The 22,349-nt window shown below is 47.5% G+C and overlaps 1 protein-coding gene across 1 annotated transcript in view; it reads left to right on the top strand.

Moving 5' to 3' along the window:
• nagpa (N-acetylglucosamine-1-phosphodiester alpha-N-acetylglucosaminidase) overlaps nt 1–22,349 on the top strand; it is a 65,070-nt gene that overhangs the window by 27,275 nt on the left and 15,446 nt on the right. Inside the window, exons 4-7 of the mRNA XM_084336547.1 lie at nt 5,354–5,493; nt 12,911–13,019; nt 20,671–20,799; nt 22,099–22,307. Of these exons, the coding sequence (XP_084192673.1) occupies nt 5,354–5,493; nt 12,911–13,019; nt 20,671–20,799; nt 22,099–22,307 (587 nt within the window). The remainder of the gene's footprint in view (nt 1–5,353; nt 5,494–12,910; nt 13,020–20,670; nt 20,800–22,098; nt 22,308–22,349) is intronic.

The raw sequence follows: 22,349 nt of genomic DNA, 5'->3' as shown, positions 1-22,349 counted from the left end.
ACCCTCTCGTGGGACGTTCTTGCTTGGCGCACGGCGTCTCGAGCCTGTGGAACGTTCTCTGTCTCCGAGTCGGGACCTCCAACTGTTCTGGAAAAGCTGTTGGGGGCCCCGTTTGAGCCTCTTGAGCAGGCGCCATTGGATCGTCTGTCTTACGACCACGTTCCTTTTTTGGGCCATCACCTCCGCTAAATGCGTGGGTGAGCCATGTGCTCTCTCGGTGAGGTCGGAGTACCTGTCTATTCGGGCCGATAGCAGGCGACTCTGTGGCCTGATCCGGCCTTCGTGCCAAAGAATATCCGGAGCTCTTGTCGCTCTTGGGATATTGTGCTTCAGGCGTTTCGCCCTCCTCCTCACGCTAGTGGGTTGGGAGGTGAGCCTTCACCTGTCGTGTCCTGTCCGTGCACTGGGGGTTTACCTTAGTCGCACGCAGGATCTCAGGGCTTCCGATCAACTGTTTGTTTGTTACGGTGGCCATCGCGCGGGTGAGGCGCTGTCCAAGCAGCGCCTGTCACATTGGTTGTGCGAGGGCATTGCCCTTTGCTACACGTTGGCTGGACAGGTTCCCCCCGGGGGCGTCAGGGCGCACTCCACTCGTGGTGTGGCGGCCTCTGCTGCCCTGTTAGGGGGGGCCGCGGTGGAGGACATCTGTGCTGCGGCCTCCTGGTCCTCCCCGAGTCCTTTCGTTAGGTTTTACCTCATGGACATGACTGGGGGTTCTGTCTCCCAGGCGGTCCTGAGGTCCGGGACCTCTCCTGCATCCCGCCATCAGGTCGGCTAGCAGGGGTGTGTGGGTGTGGACCGTGGGGTGCTGTGTCACACGTGGTCCCGCTTGCGCTGTGCGTTCGGGGGTGCCTGGTTCCTTTTTTTTCGCACTTTGGTTGGAGTTGACTGCCTCCCCCCCTTCGTTAGGACGGGCGGGTGGACGGGACTCCCCTCCTCCCTGGCAGGGGCTTACGGGCCCTCAGGGGGTGCATTTGACGTGGCCACGCGTCCGCTCTGCCCTTTATCTCAGTAGGCAGAGCGAGACGCGATTGCCAGTATGATAATATAACGAAAGGTTATCCTATAACCTAGTTATATGAATACTGGCTGAGCGTCTCGCTCTTCAGTGCCCTGAGGTCCCTTGGATGTTTTCCGCGTATGGAATTCGAACTTGGAAGGGTGAGGCGTGACCACTTCCGGCGTAATATAGAGGCACGCATGGGAGTGGCGTGGTCACGTGCAAGTGGGTGCATTTGTTTTGTTTCCCGTGCACACTAGGTATAGGATAACCTTTCGTTATATGCAGGTGTACAAGTAAGTATAGAGAGGGGTGATATGCAGGTAGATCATGGTATTCCTTTTATTTTATTTGTTAAACTTACATTTCTTTTCTCATTTACAATGACAGACATGACACAAATAAACTAACAAACAAAAACAACATGATATCATGGTATTCATTGATTATTGAAAATAATTCCTTGTGGTTACAGTGATATACATTTATTCCACTTCTCCCCAGTACATGTTTATGAGTTCTCTTTTGCATCTATTATCTCTGGCCCTCGGTTCTCTCCCCCCCCCCCTCTCTCCCTCTCTCTCTCTCTCTCTCTCTCTCTCTCTCTCTCTCTCTCTCTCTCTCTCTCTCGCACTTCGCACTGATCCACTGATTTGCAAAGGGACTGACATTGTGTCATCAGTGTATACTGTAGCTCATCTCCGGTTTAATTTGACAGACGGCTGGGACCATACAAAGAGCGTTACATTCCTCAGACGCTCTGCTCGTGCCAAGAGTCATTACTCACTGGAGCTGATCACCAGCTCGCTCCTCACCTCCCCCGCCCCCGCCCCCCTCCCTCTGGACGCTTTAATGAAGGTACACACTCCTCCTCCCCGAGTCCAAGAATAGTAACCCAAGAAAAACATCATAGCAAAGACAAAGCCTGTAATATTATAACTAGCCCCACCCCCTACACACGCATAAAACACACACACATAAACACACACACAAACTCACACACACACAAATACTACAGTTAGTTTTCCACCCTCCTCGTTTGTGTGGTTGGGAGCCGTTAAGTCAGTCTGGCTGTAGACATGGTCCTCTGACCTCGAAATGTTCTGGTGTTGTGATGTGATAGGGCTGTGTGTCTTCCTTCACATTCATTGTGGTCAAGACATTATACGCCAGTTTAATCACCTGTACGTTCTATATTGCTATCGCACTTTACTGTTGCCTTGTACTCTGGTTGGATGCCAACTTCTTTCCGCTTGTGCTGTACTTGTGCTGCGCGATGACAACACATTTGAATATAATCTAATCTGAATCTGATAGAGCAGTAAAAGTGGCAGTTGGACTGGCGGTCGGGGGAGGGGACCACGAGAAGATGGAGGCCAACTGAGGTTGGGGTTTCTGATCATTCTGATGAAGATTGAACTATATTTTGATTTGAATCTGAATAATTTTAATCGTAGGTTTAACCCTTTCACTACCGCACTACAGACGGTTAACCCTTTCACTACCACACTATCGTCGTAATTCTGTGCGTGGGAGCTAGATCAACATACTTCCCCTACGTCGGTTCAACGCGTGGGTTGCAGTACACCTCCGAACCACTAGGTGGCTGTGCTGCGTTGTGTTCTACAAACGGCTATATTTTTGGACTTCCTCTGCCAGTCTTTCTTGGATTTGGTCCCTGTTTGCAATGTAGTTAGTCACGGTCGATAATGGAACGCTCCGACCGAGCTCCCGAGATGATGAATGGTAAATAAGGAAGTACGTCAGGCCTGGCCCGCGTCTATACTTTCCGTAGCCGCATTTCTGCAGGACGCTCTCTGATTGGCCACTGACTGACGCTCTCTGATTGGCCACTGACATGTTTGCCCAATCGCGTGACAAGCTGTGTCTTTGCCCATTTCCGCGTCGAACAGCCTGCAAACTACCTGGCGTTCTATCGCCATGCTCTAAGACAAACTCTAACCTTAACCAACTTCGAAAGAGTGCCTAAGCTTAACCGTCGAAAGAACTTGCCGTCACGCTCTAAGACAAACTCTAACCTTAACCTACTTCGAAAGAGTGCCTAAGCCTAACCAGTGTAGAAACTGACGTCGGCCAATCAGAGAGCGTCCTGCAGAAATGCGGCTACGGAAAGTATAGACGCGCCCGGCCCAGGGCAGCGGCCAATCACAGCTCTGCGCCGTCCATGTCAGCTCGTGTTGATTTGACGCACAGCTACATCGTTGTCCAGCTGCATGTAGGCCCTGCCGGTAGGCTTGCAGGAGCTTAACCCTTTCACTACCACACTACAGAAGGTTAACTGCCTTTTCTTTTGTTATTACAGAGAGAGTTAAGTACCGAAAAAAGGTACCGATACCAAACTGGTACCGGTATCGGTTCAAATGTGAACGGTACCCGACCTTACTGTGGACACACAGTTTCTCTCTGTTCCTCCCACACTCTGACCACCACAGTCTCTCTGTTCCTCCCACACTCTGACCACCACACAGTCTCTCTGTTCCTCCCACACTCTGACCACCACACAGTCTCTCTGTTCCTCCCACACTCTGACCACCACAGTCTCTCTGTTCCTCCCACACTCTGACCACCACCACAGTCTCTCTGTTCCTCCCACACTCTGACCACCACAGCCTCTCTGTTCCTCCCACACTCTGACCACCACAGTCTCTCTGTTCCTCTCACACTCTGACCACCACAGTCTCTCTGTTCCTCCCACACTCTGACCACCACACAGTCTCTCTGTTCCTCCCACACTCTGACCACCACAGTCTCTCTGTTCCTCTCACACTCTGACCACCACACAGTCTCTCTGTTCCTCTCACACTCTGACCACCACACAGTCTCTCTGTTCCTCCCACACTCTGACCACCACAGTCTCTCTGTTCCTCCCACACTCTGACCACCACACAGTCTCTCTGTTCCTCCCACACTCTGACCACCACACAGTCTCTCTGTTCCTCCCACACTCTGACCACCACAGTCTCTCTGTTCCTCCCACACTCTGACCACCACAGTCTCTCTGTTCCTCCCACACTCTGACCACCACAGTCTCTCTGTTCCTCCCACACTCTGACCACCACACAGTCTCTCTGTTCCTCCCACACTCTGACCACCACACAGTCTCTCTGTTCCTCCCACACTCTGACCACCACACAGTCTCTCTGTTCCTCTCACACTCTGACCACCACACAGCCTCTCTGTTCCTCTCACACTCTGACCACCACACAGTCTCTCTGTTCCTCCCACACTCTGACCACCACAGTCTCTCTGTTCCTCCCACACTCTGACCACCACAGTCTCTCTGTTCCTCCCACACTCTGACCACCACAGACTCTCTGTTCCTCCCACACTCTGACCACCACAGTCTCTCTGTTCCTCCCACACTCTGACCACCACACAGTCTCTCTGTTCCTCCAACACTCTGACCACCACACAGTCTCTCTGTTCCTCCAACACTCTGACCACCACAGTCTCTCTGTTCCTCCCACACTCTGACCACCACAGCCTCTCTGTTCCTCCCACACTCTGACCACCACAGTCTCTCTGTTCCTCCCACACTCTGACCACCACAGTCTCTCTGTTCCTCCCACACTCTGACCACCACAGTCTCTCTGTTCCTCCCACACTCTGACCACCACAGTCTCTCTGTTCCTCCCACACTCTGACCACCACAGTCTCTCTGTTCCTCCCACACTCTGACCACCACAGTCTCTCTGTTCCTCCCACACTCTGACCACCACACAGTCTCTCTGTCGTCAGGGTTGGATAGGGCTACCATTTCAGTAGCATTATGCTCCTACAATAAAGTCATGCAATCCAAGAAAATGAGCCTTAAAGTATCCGCTTCCTTCCTGTGACTCTGACTTTTTCGGGAGAACATGTGCTTCTTGGATACAAAACTTCATTGTACTATACGGTATCTCTTTGATACTGAATTAGACGAGACATTAGATCCCGTATCTGTGAAGAGAATTGGGATAATATCATGTAGGCCTATAGCAAAAAACAAACAAAAGACCTCCAACACTCTTTAAAAAGATCCTCCAGGGCACTTTGCAACTGGAACAGGGAACATATGCTTTGAAGAACAAGGAGGACGTCTTTCCCTCATGGACCTCTGATGTCCACCAACCTCAGTGTGTTATGCCTTGATTACTTATACTGAAATGTAATGTGACCAATGACCATAGATATTTTATTTTATATTTTATTTTATTTATTTATTTTTAATTTAATTTATATTTAAAAAAAAACATCATTGTAGAACTCTAATCCTTCTTCCTCTGTGTCCCTCTCCCCTCTGTGTCCCTCTCCCATCTGTCTCCCCTCTGTGTCCCTCTCCCCTCTGTCCAGGTATCTCTCAGAAGAGGACGTCCTTGATGAGGTCAACCCGTTCGTCCAGCTGGTCAGCGGGGTGGTGTGGCTGCTGAGGGACGGCCAGGTCTACATTAACCAGAGCATGGAGGCTGAGTGTGGAGCGACACAGGAGACAGGTACTGGAGACAAGAGGCTGAGTGTGGAGCGACACAGGAGACAGGTACTGGAGACAAGAGGCTGAGAGTGGAGAGACACAGGAGACAGGAGACAGAGTGTGGAGAGACACAGGAGACAAGTACAGGAGACAGAGTGTGGAGAGACACAGGAGACAGAGTGTGGAGACAGGAGACAGAGTGTGGAGAGACACAGGAGACAAGTACTGGAGACAGAGTGTGGAGAGACACAGGAGACAAGAGGCAGAGTGTGGAGAGACTCAGGAGACAAGAGACAGAGTGTGGAGAGACACAGGAGACAAGAGACAGAGTGTGGAGAGACACAGGAGACAAGTACTGGAGACAGAGTGTGGAGAGACACAGGAGACAGAGTGTGGAGACAGGAGACAGAGTGTGGAGAGACACAGGAGACAAGTACTGGAGACAGAGTGTGGAGAGACTCAGGAGACAAGAGGCAGAGTGTGGAGAGACACAGGAGACAAGAGGCAGAGTGTGGAGAGACACAGGAGACAGAGAGTGGAGAGACACAGGAGACAGAGTGTGGAGAGACACAGGAGACAGAGTGTGGAGAGACTCAGGAGACAGAGTGTGGAGAGACACAGGAGACAGAGTGTGGAGAGACACAGGAGACAGAGTGTGGAGAGACACAGGAGACAGAGTGTGGAGAGACACAGGAGACTGAGTGTGGAGAGACACAGGAGACAGAGTGTGGAGAGACACAGGAGACAGGGTGTGGAGAGACACAGGAGACAGAGTGTGGAGAGACACAGGAGACAGAGTGTGGAGAGACACAGGAGACAGGGTGTGGAGAGACACAGGAGACAGAGTGTGGAGAGACACAGGAGACAGAGTGGAGAGACACAGGAGACAGAGTGTGGAGAGACACAGGAGACAGAGTGGAGAGACACAGGAGACAGGGTGTGGAGAGACACAGGAGACAGAGTGTGGAGAGACACAGGAGACAGAGTGGAGAGACACAGGAGACAGGGTGTGGAGAGACACAGGAGACAGAGTGTGGAGAGACACAGGAGACAGAGTGTGGAGAGACACAGGAGACAGAGTGGAGAGACACAGGAGACAGGGTGTGGAGAGACACAGGAGACAGAGTGTGGAGAGACACAGGAGACAGAGTGGAGAGACACAGGAGGCAGAGTGTGGAGAGACACAGGAGACAGAGTGTGTAGAGACACAGGAGACAGAGTGGAGAGACACAGGAGACAGGGTGTGGAGAGACACAGGAGACAGAGTGTGGAGAGACACAGGAGACAGGGTGTGGAGAGACACAGGAGACAGAGTGGAGAGACACAGGAGACAGAGTGGAGACAGAGTGTGGAGAGACACAGGAGACAGAGTGTGGAGAGACACAGGAGACAGGGTGTGGAGAGACACAGGAGACAGAGTGGAGAGACACAGGAGACAGAGTGGAGACAGAGTGTGGAGAGACTCAGGAGACAGAGTGTGGAGAGACACAGGAGACAGAGTGTGGAGAGACACAGGAGACAGAGTGGAGACAGAGTGTGGAGAGACACAGGAGACAGAGTGTGGAGAGACACAGGAGACAGAGTGTGGAGAGACACAGGAGACAGAGTGTGGAGAGACTCAGGAGACAGAGTGTGGAGAGACACAGGAGACAGAGTGTGGAGAGACACAGGAGACAGAGTGTGGAGAGACACAGGAGACAGAGTGTGGAGAGACACAGGAGACAGAGTGGAGAGACACAGGAGACAGGGTGTGGAGAGACACCGGAGACAGAGTGTGGAGAGACACAGGAGACAGAGTGTGGAGAGACACAGGAGACAGAGTGTGGAGAGACACAGGAGACAGGGTGTGGAGAGACACAGGAGACAGAGTGTGGAGAGACTCAGGAGACAGAGTGGAGAGACACAGGAGACAGAGTGTGGAGAGACACAGGAGACAGAGTGGAGAGACACAGGAGACAGGGTGTGGAGAGACACAGGAGACAGAGTGTGGAGAGACACAGGAGACAGAGTGTGGAGAGACTCAGGAGACAGAGTGTGGAGAGACACAGGAGACAGCGTGGAGAGACACAGGAGACAGAGTGTGGAGAGACTCAGGAGACAGAGTGTGGAGAGACACAGGAGACAGCGTGGAGAGACACAGGAGACAGGTGCTCTCTCTGTCTCTTTGTCTGTATCTCTGTAGATCTGTCTGTCCCCACAAAGGTAGATCAATCACAGCTCACGCCGCTACGTACATACAGTGAACCACAAGGCAACGTGTTAGCTAGCGACATTAACGTTAGCAGCGTACTTTAGCCAAGCTAACGGTATCAACGCTAGCAATGTACGAAGCTAACGTTGCATAACGGTAGCAACATACGTTAGCCAAGCTAACATTAAGTAACGTAACTTGATATCCTAAAGCTAGCTAATGATTGCACAGGAAAGCCTCGCCATTATTAGACTCATCTTATTGTCTTGTTTTTAATTCCAGAGTGGTAAAGACTTTACTTAAAATATGCTGCAGCAAATTATTACACAAAATCGTAGCATGGCAGTGGCCATTATAGGTCAATTACATGATGTCCCAAGCCCTTAAACAGTCTAAACCTTCAACATTTGAATAGGCAAGATTCAAAACACAATGTTTATTATATATTACCTATTATTACACTGTGTTAAGCTACACCTCAAATGAATCCTCAGGACCCCAGCTTTCCGATAGTGTAACACACTTGTCAGTGGCATTAACTGTTGACCTTGACCTTTTTCCCACACCAAATGCCAAGTGTCTGATGAAGCGACAGTAACAGACTGAAATGACATGGTAACTTGAAAAGGGCTGGTTGAACTACCATGGATTACAGCCTGGCCCCCTGGATTAGATACATTACTGGCAATAGAGGACTCCACTGAGGACAGTGTCCCCGCCCCGGATTAGTCTTAATCCATGTCTGTGAAATCTGTCCAAAGATCAAAGTCTTTGATGTTCCCAAAACATCTGTACAAAACAATGGCCGTCTACCCGTTTGAAGGAACGCCGTCTTGGCGATTCTGTCTCGTACATAGATTGCCGAAAAATCCTAAAAGTTAGTGTCCGTTAAAAATACTTGCTGTATATCCCTTTTAAGTACAGCAGACAAGTGCCATAGCACTTTCTAATGCATTGTCTCCACTAGCCAGGGTTTAGCCGTGCTGTGGCCTTGTCTCCACTAGCCAGGGTTTAGCCGTGCTGTGGCCTTGTCTCCACTAGCCAGGGTTTAGCCGTGCTGTGGCCTTGTCTCCACTAGCCAGGGTTTAGCCGTGCTGTGGCCTTGTCTCCACTAGCCAGGGTTTAGCCGTGCTGTGGCCTTGTCTCCATTAGCCAGGGTTTAGCCGTGCTGTGGCCTTGTCTCCACTAGCCAGGGTTTAGCCGTGCTGTGGCCTTGTCTCCACTAGCCAGGGTTTACCCGTGCTGTGGCCTTGTCTCCACTAGCCAGGGTTTACCCGTGCTGTGGCCTTGTCTCCACTAGCCAGGGTTTACCCGTGCTGTGGCCTTGTCTCCACTAGCCAGGGTTTACCCGTGCTGTGGCCTTGTCTCCACTAGCAAGGGTTTAGCCGTGCTGTGGCCTTGTCTCCACTAGCCAGGGTTTACCCGTGCTGTGGCCTTGTCTCCACTAGCCAGGGTTTACCCGTGCTGTGGCCTTGTCTCCACTAGCCAGGGTTTAGCCGTGCTGTGGCCTTGTCTCCACTAGCAAGGGTTTAGCCGTGCTGTGGCCTTGTCTCCACTAGCCAGGGTTTAGCCGTGCTGTGGCCTTGTCTCCATTAGCCAGGGTTTACCCGTGCTGTGGCCTTGTCTCCACTAGCAAGGGTTTACCCGTGCTGTGGCCTTGTCTCCATTAGCCAGGGTTTACCCGTGCTGTGGCCTTGTCTCCACTAGCCAGGGTAACCCGTGCTGTGGCCTTGTCTCCACTAGCCAGGGTTTACCCGTGCTGTGGCCTTGTCTCCACTAGCCAGGGTTTAGCCGTGCTGTGGCCTTGTCTCCACTAGCCAGGGTTTACCCGTGCTGTGGCCTTGTCTCCACTAGCCAGGGTTTAGCCGTGCTGTGGCCTTGTCTCCACTAGCCAGGGTTTACCCGTGCTGTGGCCTTGTCTCCACTAGCCAGGGTTTACCCGTGCTGTGGCCTTGTCTCCACTAGCCAGGGTTTACCCGTGCTGTGGCCTTGTCTCCACTAGCCAGGGTTTACCCGTGCTGAGGCCTCGTCTGGCACACAGTGAGTGTCTCCATTGTCTTTAGAACCTGGCTGAGACAGACACCTTTCACAACCAGGCCAGACCTGACTGGGACTGTTATAATCATCATGGTTTAGCTTGTGTACCACAGTTGCTGGTGTGAATATTGAAAGGTCGCCTAGCAACCGAGAGTTTACAAAAAACACAAACCCATCCATACCATGCTAGACCATGGCTAGCCCCAGCCAGGCTGAACATAGCTAATAGAATAGAATAGAATAGAATAGAATAGAATAGAATAGAATAGAAATACTTTTATTATCCCGTGGGAAATTTGACACTGCAAATCGCTCAACATTTAAACATTTAGACAGGACAGGTCACGAATTAGAATAATAACACAAATCAAATCAAGTTGCCTAGAATAAGAGTAGAGTAAATAGAATAAAAATGGAATAAAATATACAGTAAATAAATACAGTAAAAATATACTGAGCATGGGGGAAGGGGGGGGGGTACAGGTAGTAAAAACAACACAAGCAGTGTAAACAAATTGGTCAATATAATTAACTATCTAACTAACTGAAATATATATTCACAGTATTCACAGTGTCACATAAGGTGCAGTATGCATCAGGTAGTGTATTGTCCTCCTTGGGTTCCTATTAGTCCTAATGGAGACACAAACCCAACCACACCATACCACGCTAGACCATGGCTAGCCCCAGCCAGGCTGAACATGGCTAATGGAGTCAAGGCACAAGTGCTCGGTCTGATTGCGCGCACGCAGAGCACAGTGGCCGTAGTAGAGATGCTCCTTCCGAGCATCTAATAAAGGTAAAAGCGTTACAGTCAAGCCTGGGAAATCAGGTCTCCGACAGTCATCCAATAAACCTAATTGATTGGCTGCCACATGAGTTAATCATGAGGTTGACTAAAGTGGACCCACGCCGATCCAGAGTGTCACATGAATCAAGTGTATTAGCTAACACTCTTCCCCCCACGGGGCTGTCATGTGACCTTGTCGTACACTATAATAACAACAACAACAACAACCATCCGCTCTACAGAGGGAACACCTCTGCCTTCCTGCAGCAGATGGACGTACACACACACCTTGTGCCGTCAGGTGCCGAGGCGACGCGGCGGAATGGACTTGACATCAGTGGCGCTTGAGAGGAGTAACTACTTCCTGTCGTCAAGTGCTGCTACACAATTGTAGTTTAAGATCAAATAAGATAAGATATTCCTTTATTGATCCCCTTGGGGGAAATGCAGGCATCATAGCAGCATGGGGAAGGGGGGAGGGGAAGTACAGGTATGGGCAGGGTAATAGTAGACGACATAAATACAGGCAATCAAATGATAGTACAGTAGAAAAGTAAAAATAGGCAGTGTAAACGATATAATTAACTCTGAATATATGCATAATGAGCAAGTAGGCAGTGTGATCAAAGGTGCAGATGAGGCTCTGTGTGCCCTTTCAGTTATATTATACATTACAATAAATATGGTTACAATAAACACTAGAATCTAAATATATACTATGAGTAAGTAAGGTATACAGTATACACGGGTGCAGTATACATAAGCAGGGGTGCGTTGCTGATTTCAAAGCTGGTTGCACTGTGTTTTAATGACGCCACGCTCCCGCGCGTGCGCATAAATGTTCCCTCGCATACGCACAGACTAAAGACAATGCCTAATTGCCTCTACGAATGGAATGTAACACATTTCATTCACAAGTTTTGTGTGAATGTATCTGAGAACGTATTTGAACACGCCTGACGACCTGCGCTATTGTTATGCAAAGTAGCCAGGTGGGTACTTAGCGAGTTGGCGCATCAGTCGAGTGCAGCGCATTCCTGTGTGCACGCGTGTGCACATCCATGCATGTGTGTGCGCGTGCTTCTGCTCACAGAGCCGGTTGCACGGCATGCAACCCCGTCCCATGAGCAACGCACCCCTGTACATAAGGTACCCTAACCGGTGTGATATACATTATATGTTATACGTAGTTCGTGCAGTTTAGGTAGGAGTCAGACACATTCAGTGATCAGACATTCCTAGTAGTTCTCGAGTTCTGCTGCCGTTGGTTCTCAGTTTCTTCAGTTTGCGTAGGGCAGAAGCGCCTTATACCCAGATCACGTGCTCAACAAATATAATGCTGTGTTTGACCAATAACCAGTTACAAATTCAACATTTTGAAGCAAATAAACAATAACTTTTTGTTTTGAAAATGAGTTCATTTAACACAATGTGCGCCATAAACGAGTTAACTCGTTCAAGTCAAGTCAAGAGTTTTATTTGTCACGGCATACAAGTATGCAATGAAATGCGGGGGGTCTTGCCCGAAACGATGTGCATAATACAATAGTAATATATAATAGAATCCAATAGAACGACATTGTGCAATAAAACAAGTAAACAGAGTAGGGCATATCGGTATATGTACATGAGTTATTTACAGAGCATGGTAGGACATGCTAGGTCCTGTGGTAGTGCAATACACTGTTAGCTACGGATGAGGCACTGGAACATGCAAATGGACCATTTAAAAAAAAGTGTGTAAATATTTATTCTACGTTCTTATGGAATGAATGAGATTTAAAAAAAAAAAAAAAAATTGTTAATTTTCATAACGCGATAATTTGCTGTGTAATTAATTAATCTAATTAACGCGATAAACTGACAGCCATAGTATTTATGTATTTATTGTGGAGATTGGGAGGTGGGAGGGGGGCGTTTGATGTTCCATGTTGATGTCCCAGTGCTAACATGCTGTACCGCAAATGATTACCACCAGCCATAGTTGTGTGGCATTAAAGTATCTTGTATCTTGTACACTGGGAATAGAACCCCTAACCCTGGCAGTGTTAGTACCGTGTTCTACCCATTGAGCTACACCGGACCACTTCACTACCTTTCACTACCACACTACAGACGGTTAACCCTTTCACTACCACACTACAGGCGGTTAACCCTTTCACTGCCACACTACAGATGGTTAACATTATGTAGTGGTAGTGAAAGGGTTAACATTATGTAGTGGTAGTGAAAGGGTTAACTTTCTGCAGTGTGGTTGTGAAAGGGTTAACCTTCTGTAGTGGTAGTGAAAGGGTTAACCTTCTGTAGTGGTAGTGAAAGGGTTAACCTTCTGTAGTGGTAGTGAAAGGGCTAAACTCACTGCAAGGGATACGTCGCTGTATTGGGATTTCTACACCAACCAGGTCCCTTCTTTCTCCACAGGGGTCTTCCTCCACTTTGTGGACGTGGTGTCGGCCAGGACAGCGGTGGGCCACGACGCCGAAGGCAGACTGATCCTCTTCCACACCGACGGACAAACGAACGAGAGGGGGTAAGAGATGGAGAGAGAGGGGGTAAGAGATGGAGAGAGAGGGGGTAAGAGATGGAGAGAGAGGGGGTAAGAGATGGAGAGAGAGGGGGTAAGAGTCGGAGAGAGAGGGGGTAAGAGAGACTGAGAGAGAGGGGGTAAGAGACGGAGAGAGAGGGGGTAAGAGACGGAGAGAGAGGGGGTAAGAGAGACTGAGAGAGAGGGGGTAAGAGAGACTGGAGAGAGGGGGTAAGAGACGGAGAGAAAGGGGGTAGGAGATGGAGAGAAAGGGGGTAGGAGATGGAGAGAGAGGGGGTAAGAGACTGAGAGAAAGGGGGTAAGAGACGGAGAGAGAGGGGGTAAGAGACTGAGAGAAAGGGGGTAGGAGATGGAGAGAGGGGGTAAGAGACGGAGAGAGAGGGGGTAAGAGAGACTGAGAGAGAGGGGGTAAGAGACGGAGAGAGAGGGGGTAAGAGACGGAGAGAAAGGGGGTAAGAGACTGACTGAGAGAGAGGGGGTAAGAGAGACTGGAGAGAGAGGGGGTAAGAGACGGAGAGAGAGGGGGTAAGAGATGGAGAGAGAGGGGGTAAGAGAGACTGAGAGAGAGGGGGTAAGAGAGACTGGAGAGAGGGGGTAAGAGAGACTGGAGAGAGGGGGTAAGAGACGGAGAGAGAGGGGGTAAGAGAGACTGGAGAGAGGGGGTAAGAGAGACTGGAGAGAGGGGGTAAGAGACGGAGAGAGAGGGGGTAAGAGAGACTGAGAGAGAGGGGGTAAGAGACGGAGAGAGAGGGGGTAAGAGACGGAGAGAGAGGGGGTAAGAGACGGAGAGAGAGGGGGTAAGAGACGGAGAGAGAGGGGGTAAGAGACGGAGAGAGAGGGGGTAAGAGACTGAGAGAGAGGGGGTAAGAGACGGAGAGAGAGGGGGTAAGAGATGGAGAGAGAGGGGGTAAGAGAGACTGAGAGAGAGGGGGTAAGAGATGGAGAGAGAGGGGGTAAGAGAGACTGAGAGAGAGGGGGTAAGAGATGGAGAGAGAGGGGGTAAGAGACGGAGAGAGAGGGGGTAAGAGACTGAGAGAGAGGGGGTAAGAGAGACTGAGAGAGAGGGGGTAAGAGACTGAGAGAGAGGGGGTAAGAGACGGAGAGAGAGGGGGTAAGAGAGACTGAGAGAGAGGGGGTAAGAGATGGAGAGAGAGGGGGTAAGAGACGGAGAGAGAGGGGGTAAGAGACTGAGAGAGGGGGTAAGAGAGACTGAGAGAGAGGGGGTAAGAGAGACTGGAGAGAGGGGGTAAGAGAGAGGGGGGGTAAGAGAGAGAGGGGGTAGGAGACGGAGAGAGAGGGGGTAAGAGACGGAGAGAGAGGGGGTAAGAGATGGAGAGAGAGGGCCTCGTGGGGACCAGGGAGTGAGACATTGATATGGTAATATATTATGACATTAAGAGGAGTGCGCTTTCATCCAAAGTGGCTCACATCCCTTTCATAGGCTACATTACAACGTCAACAGCGCCGTTGGCTGATAGACACAGCCACCCGGAATCACATGTTTTATTTTTATCTTTTATATTTGAATGTGTCCTTCAGTTAACCAGGGTCATCACACTGAGGTCTCTAGGCTGATGTGGGCCCTGGTCAAGAAGGCAGCATACAGATAGTTTTCACATTTGCATTTAGTAATTTAGTGACTCACAAGGGCTGTACGACAGGTCAGCAGGAAGGGTTCAGTTCCGACGGTGGAATGATATGAGATGAGATATGATATGAGATATAATCTTGTGATCTCTGGTTGTAATGGCCACCTTTTGGTTGAATGAGTAGAGTTGGTAGCTGCCCCAGGATGGCTTTGTATACAAACAAATACCAATGTATGCCTTCTTATGGCCAGGGATGGCTGACCTGACAATTCATACAACACACAGTGTTACAAATCGTAAAGCAGCGTGATATATTGTGTCTAAAGTACAAAGATGTGATAATGCGTAAAAGGCGTGAGGCCGGTGTGTTTAATTAAGACTGAAAGGAGAGAGGATGAACACACATAGAGTTTAATTAAGACTGAAAGGAGAGAGGATGAACACACGTAGAGTTTAATTAAGACTGAAAGGAGAGAGGATGAACACACGTAGAGTTTAATTAAGACTGAAAGGAGAGAGGATAAACACACGTAGAGTTTAATTAACTCATTCAGCGCCAGCTATTATCCTCATCCCTGTAGTCAATGGGCCACGCTAAAAGATAGGCATTTTCACTGTGCGTCACGATGTTTGCAGAGCTATATCTATATTCTATATTATAGCTATGGAGACAATACTATGGCTCATTTGACAGTCACTATCTCTCGTCCAACATGTAAAAAAGAAACTTTCATGTATAAGTTTGCGTGTTATCCTGTGGTGAATATTGTATAGTTTCAGAGTGATCCGGGCTAATTCCTGGAAGCTGAGTTATGGAGCGCTATGTGCATTTTGCAAAAGTTGTTCGCGTCGCCTGGACACGATATTATTTCCAAATCAAAGGTATATAATGGGTATTATGTTTCATCATGAAGGCATCAAAGGGGGGGGGGGGGTAATTTTGTGATGCTCTGATCGTCAGCAACAGCATACGTTTTGAATACTACATACGTTGATTGTTGCGATCGATGTAAAATCATTGTTGGATCAAAGTAGGATTGATGTCATATAGTCCTTACCTTTGATAGGAGTTATTCCAAAATGAATATTCCAATTGTCTGATCGCGATTCCCAGTATTGATGTCCATCGGGTACCTGACACCTGACATCAAGTGTGCTGGACGTGTTCCAAGGTGCTCGAATGAAGCGTTTAACTTGCCTGGGTCCAAATTCTCCACCCGGACCATATAAAATGTAACACACATTGTGAAATAAGGTTTCAAAGGGTAGGCGATACTGCCACCTAGCAGGATTCGGCCAGCATTGCACTCTCGAGGTCTCAGAATAAGTTCCAATGATAACACAGAGGTCCTTGAGAGTGTATAGTGTAATTAAGACTGAAAGGAGAGGATGAACACACGTAGAGTTGAATTAAGACTGAAAGGAGAGGATGAACACACGTAGAGTTTAATTAAGACTGAAAGGAGAGAGGATGAACATACGTAGAGTTTAATTAAGACTGAAAGGAGAGGATGAACATACGTAGAGTTTAATTAAGACTGAAAGGAGAGAGGATGAACACACAGAGTTTAATTAAGACTGACCGGAGAGAGGATGAACATACATAGTTTAATTAAGACTGAAATGAGAGAGGATGAACATACGTAGAGAGATTAATCAAAACAACACTGGAGAAACCAGGAGACCATGTTATGACTTGAAAAGTTAATTAAAAAATTGTTCTTCTAGCATCAAAATGATAAAAAAAAATCATTTACATATCTGAAATGTGTCTATGCAGCGTTATGAATGCATTTCGAGGAGCGGACGGCTAATTCACTTCCATACCTTTCAAAACACAAAAACCCACGACGGTTAAAACCAATGGGAGCCCAGTGAACAGGAGTCTGCAGTTACTGTGGTTTGCCTGCTGTTTGATTGTTTGGATTCTTACACGTGGTATTTTTATTTACATTTACCTTTAGTCATTTAGCTGAACGCTTTTATCCAAAGAGACTTACAAGTTCAGTACAACAAGTCAGCAGGAAGGAAGGGTACAACTCTGGCAGCTAAGCCTGAGGGTCAGTAAGACAAACAGTGTTGAACTTGAGTGTGATGATGGCGATGTTTTAACATTGAAATGAATGGCACCAATAGAATGCCCATTTGTCCTCCATGTTAGAAGAAACACCATTTGCTTTGTGTTAATTATATGAGAAATATATCAACAAAATTTTAACAAAATGGTGTTTCATCACCGGATCTGGTAAAGGAGTCGCGGTAACATCGTGCTTTTCCAGTGTTTTACTTCCACTTCCACTGCACAGAAACCTTCTGGTCGCCGATGGTTACAGGCAGCCATGTTGGAACAAACATTCCTCTATTGAGACCAAGGAGGGGGAAGATAACAGAGATGGACGTGTGGGGGTGAATATATAAGAGCAGGATGGAGGCTGTGAGGAAGAGGAAGACATTTTAACCTGTGTGTGTGTGTGTGTGTGTGTGTGTGTGTGTGTGTGTGTGTGTGTGTGTGTGTGTGTGTGTGTGTGTGTGTGTGTGTGTGTGTGTGTGTGTGTGTGTGTGTGTGTGTGTGTGTGTGTGTGTGTGTGTGTGTGTGTGTGTGTGTGTGTGTGTGTGTGTGTGTGTGTGTGTGTGTGTGTGTGTGTGTGTGTGTGTGTGTGTGTGTGTGTGTGTGTGTGTGTGTGTGAGATAACTAACGCTATTGTATTGCTTAGACTAACCAATAGGGATCCCTGACCCCTGATCAATTCTATTGATTTCACCCGTCCTCGCCTGATGACCTATACTGACCTGAGAGATGGATGTGTTTGCGTTAAAGACGTGGCTTCTGAAAGCACAAGGCGGGGAACATGTTTTGACATGTCTGCACCCCCCAAACCCCCCCCCCTATATATCACTCTATATCAGGCCTGTGCCAGCAGGTCAATAGTAAACCCTAGCCTCTGTGGGACTAGGCAGTGACCTTCCCCCGAGGGCTGGAGCCTCAGTCTGATTACATTGATTGATTGATTGATTGATTGATTGATTGATTGATTGATTGATTGATTGATTGATTGATTGATTGATTGATTGATTGAAAACTTTATTAACAGATTGTAGAATGGGTACAATACAATACGGCTCAATACACACAATTCTTAAGGGGATGCAGACCAAGGTTAACCGTCTGTAGTGTGGTAGTGAAAGGGTTAACCGTCTGTAGTGTGGTAGTGAAAAGGTTAACCTTCTGTAGTGTGGTAGTGAAAGGGTTAGCCCTTGGTCGTGTGGCAGTGAAAGGGTTAACCTTCTGTATTGTCGCAGTGAAAGGGTTAAACCGTTGGTAGTGTGGTAGTGAAAGGGTTAACACAGCTTTATATACCAGAAACCCCCCTGGGGCTGCATTTAGGACAAGGCTATTGGAACCTGATGTATGTGTATTACCAGTGGTGGAAAGTAACTCAGTATTTTTACTCGAGTACTGTACTTAAGTACAATTTCGAGCTACTTGTACTTTACGTGAGTATTTTCATTTTAGGGAACTTTGTACTTTTACTCCACTACATTTATCTGAACCCATCAGTTACTAGTTACTTTGAAGAAAGGGATTTTGCATAGAACACATAATATATACAAAATAAGAAATGTATGAAGATGATATACTTTCACATTTGAACCCTGTCAACTTCAAGAGGACATAATCAGAGCAGCATAACTGGACCACATGCCCCTTTAACATCACCTATAGAGGTCAATAGATCAAGGAAATTAGCTTATCGTCTTCTCCAGAGAGAGACACGAAGATAGATACCAGTTTCCTCTCTGTGCGTTCAGTAGAAAGCTATCTGCCTGCACGTTAGCCTAGCTTAGCACAATGAATGGAAGCGGACAGTGACGGGTAGCCTAGGCATTGTCCAACGCCTCTCCCGAAGGCTACCCATCACTGTTTGCTTCCATTCATTGTGCTAAGCTAGGCTAACGTGCAGCCAGATACCTTTCTACTGAACGCACAGAGAGGAAACTGGTATCTATCTTCTCGTCTCTCTCTCTAGAAGACAGTAAGCTAATTTCCCCAAATGTTGCCGTGTTCCTTTAAGTAAAGGAACTGTGTACTTCTTCCACCACTGTGTATTATTTACTATACTGTTGTAGGGTGTAGTTTTTGTATCTACTGCATGCTAGCTGCTAGCTGGGGTCCACTCCCTTTCAATTCAATCATTACAGCACCTCAGAAGAGGAACCACGTAACTCTGTCTAATGTTTTCAGAGGAACAATGTGTTCAAACTGTATTATCTAAAGAGTGTTGTGTTCATTCTTAGTTAAAGATGGTAGAGGTTGAGTACTTTATTATCTAAAGACGTAAGTTAGAGTGTTGTGTTCATTCATAGTTACAGGCAGTAGAAGTTGAGTACTTTATTATCAAAAGATGGTAAATTAGTGTTGTGTTCATTCATAGTTACAGACAGTAGAAGTTGAGTACTTTATTATCAAAAGATGGTAAGTTAGAGTGTTGTGTTCGTTCATAGTTAAAGACAGTAGAAGTTGAGTACTTTATTATCAAAAGATGGTAAGTTAGAGTGTTGTGTTCGTTCATAGTTAAAGACAGTAGAAGTTGAGTACTTTATTATCTAAAGATGGTAAGTTAGAGTGTTGTGTTCGTTCATAGTTAAAGACAGTAGAAGTTGAGTACTTTATTATCTAAAGATGGTAAGTTAAAGTGTTGTGTTCGTTCATAGTTAAACACAGTAGAAGTTGAGTACTTTATTATCAAAAGATGGTAAGTTAGTGTTGTGTTCATTCACAGTTAAGTAGAGGTTGATACTCTGTATCTACTATCTTCTGTGTACAGTATTTTCAATTTTTTTATTTAACCAGGAAGTATCTGTATATATCACTTACCTACTCTTACTAGTTATACCGGTGGCCAGTATGACTTACTACCATAGTGTATTTATACTTGTATCACTGTAGATAATAATATTGTAACACTGTACATGCATCTGATTAGCATTGTTACTCAGTAGTATTCATTTATATACACTCCAGTTTAATCACCTGTACATTGTATATCGTTATTGCACTTTACTGCTGGTTAGATGCCAACTTCTTTTTGTTGCACTGTACTTGTGCTGTATGATGACAATACATTTGAATCTAATCATTTACATTTACATTTACATTTAGTCATTTAGCTGACGCTTTTATCCAAAGCGACTTACAAGTTCTGTACGACAAGCCATCAGGAAGGGCACAACTCTATCAGCTGAGCAACAATGTTCATCAAAGTGTTGAGTGCTACAGTGTAGGTTAGTTTATTAGGACAAGTGCATGACAGTACGGTTAGTTAGGGTTAGATTTTTTTATTGTTTTTTTTTTTTTTTTTTTTTTTTTTTAATTCAGATAATGGTTGAAGAAGTGCGTCTTTAGTCGACGGCGAAAGATTGGACGTGATTCGGCTGTCCTAACTGGGGTGGGTAGTTCATTCCACCATTGTGGGGCAAGGACTGAGAATAGGCGACTTCTCTTTGATGACCCTCCCGGAGCTTGGATAGGAGTAGGTCTGAGGCGGCCAGAAGATGCAGAGCGTAGGGGTCTTGAGGGTGTGTAGTTAGAGACCATTGACCGGAGGTAGGCGGGAGCGGTTCCCTTTGCCGCACGGTATGCTAGGTCGAGGGCCTTGAAGCGAATCTAATCGAATATTATATTGTCAATCTAATGTGAATCTTTGTAATCTCACGCTTCTTTTCTTCCAACACGATGTGTTTGACGACTGTCTGTGTATTCTGACGTCGCTTCTTCTGTGCAGCGTATAATTCACCCTCACCTGCCCCACACTGCCTACTTGCTCATTATGCTTATATTCAGAGTTAATTATTTTGTTTATGTTTACACTGCCTATTTAAACTTTTTCTACTGTACTATAATTCTATTGCCTATAATTATGGGCACTATTACCATGCCCATACCTGTACCCCTCCCCCATACTGCTATGATGCCGGAATTCCCCCAAGGGGATCAATAAAGGAATATCTTATCTTATCTTATATTCTCCTTTTGTCTCGTCATATAGCATGAACCTTTGGCAGGTGGCAGACTTCCTGAAGAAGAACGGAGTGGTCAACGCTATCAATCTGGATGGAGGCGGGTCCTCCACCTACATCGCCAACGGCTCATTGGCCAGTTACCCCTCTGACCACTGGTGAGCCATTGAAAGAAAGAAAAAACAGATGACCTCACAATGGGTCTCATTCACCAACGGATTTAAGACAAAAGTTAAGAAAACATTTCTGCTATCTCCTAATAAAACACGTCATTAGAATAATATAAGCCTACTGTTCATTCATTACGCACGTAGGCTATATTGTACATGTGTGTGTGTGTGTGTGCGCTGAACAGGTGGCCAGGAGCGCGCAACAAGACTCTATAGTGTGCAGCCAGATAGATATAGTGTGCTATATGATGACAATACATTTGAATCTAATCTCACTTTGATCAGTTGCAAACTACCTGTTTGCTTACGTTTTGCACACGGCCCGCACACGCCCTCGCCTTATAAGGAGCTGGCGGGGCGTGTCTGTATGAAAATTCAGGTGAACGAGAACACGCTTTTCCAGTTTGTGAATGAGCGGCGTACTTCATTCTGGGGATCGCAGCTGCGATCATTTTGGCAATTTAAGAGAACCTCTCCATGCGTTGATGAATCCGGGGGTAACTGTTGTACGCTTTCTCTTACAAACTCAGTGGTGTGCGTGGGCTGAACAAACAACATGCAGCCCTTTGCGCAAGTTATATTTACGGAAGGGGGGGAATTGGAGTTTCGAATTTAGTTCCGCGCGCGGGAAAAAAAAATGTTATTAAAAAAAAGGTAGGTCTTCTGGCTCTGGCTTGTCGTTTGCGTTCGCCATACTATGAGGCTATGCTAAACTACAGGTAATATCTCAGTGGTGTGCGTGGGCTGAACAAACAACATGCAGCCCTTTGCGCAAGTTATATTTACGGAAAGGGGGGACTTGGAGTTTCGAATTTAGTTCCGCGCGCGAAAAAAACTTTGCATTCGTCCGGCACACAGCGCGTACTTAACCGAAGGACACTCCCGGTGAGCCGGTGGGCACCTTGCATGGTGGCCTCCGCCGTCGGTGTGTGAGTGTGTGAGTGAACGGGTCAAATGTGAGGAACATATTGTAAAGCGCTTTGGCTAAAAGTGTTATATAAATGCAGCCATTTACCATTCACCAAATATATTCTAAATATTTGTTCTCATTATTATAATTCTCGGGGGAAACAGGAAATAGTTTTGATGGGTATTCCCAGGAATCCCGCCTCCCGGGATTAAACCCTTAAATTGCAGGAACGGTAGGTTTAGGGGTAAGGTAAGGGTTAATGCTACGGTAACCTTTTAGGTGAGAATTATTACGTCGCGATAGTTGTGACCACAAGTGGCGACCTGCTGACTCCTCTTCATCACCACCCTCGACGTTCTCCTCCCTCTTCCTCCCAGCCATCAGGACGCCAGGTGGCGCTGCCCGCGGCGCGTCTCCACCGTCCTGTGTGTTCACCGGCGCCGCTGCCAGCCGGAGGACTGCAGCCGGCACGGGGTCTGCGACGACGCCGGCAGGTGCCGTTGCCAGGGAGGCTGGCGCGGTGCCGCCTGTGACACCCTGCTGTGCCAACCGCCCGTCTGCGGTGCCCACGGAGTCTGTACGGCAGGTAGGTGTCTGCATGGTGTGTGTGGAGCAGAGGAGGGGGGGG

The sequence above is a fragment of the Notolepis coatsorum genome (assembly GCF_963971535.1).
Source record: "Notolepis coatsorum genome assembly, chromosome: 19".
Classification (NCBI taxonomy): domain Eukaryota; kingdom Metazoa; phylum Chordata; class Actinopteri; order Aulopiformes; family Paralepididae; genus Notolepis; species Notolepis coatsorum.
Note: the sequence above shows the minus strand (reverse complement) of the source record. Positions and strands in the feature narration are given on the sequence as shown.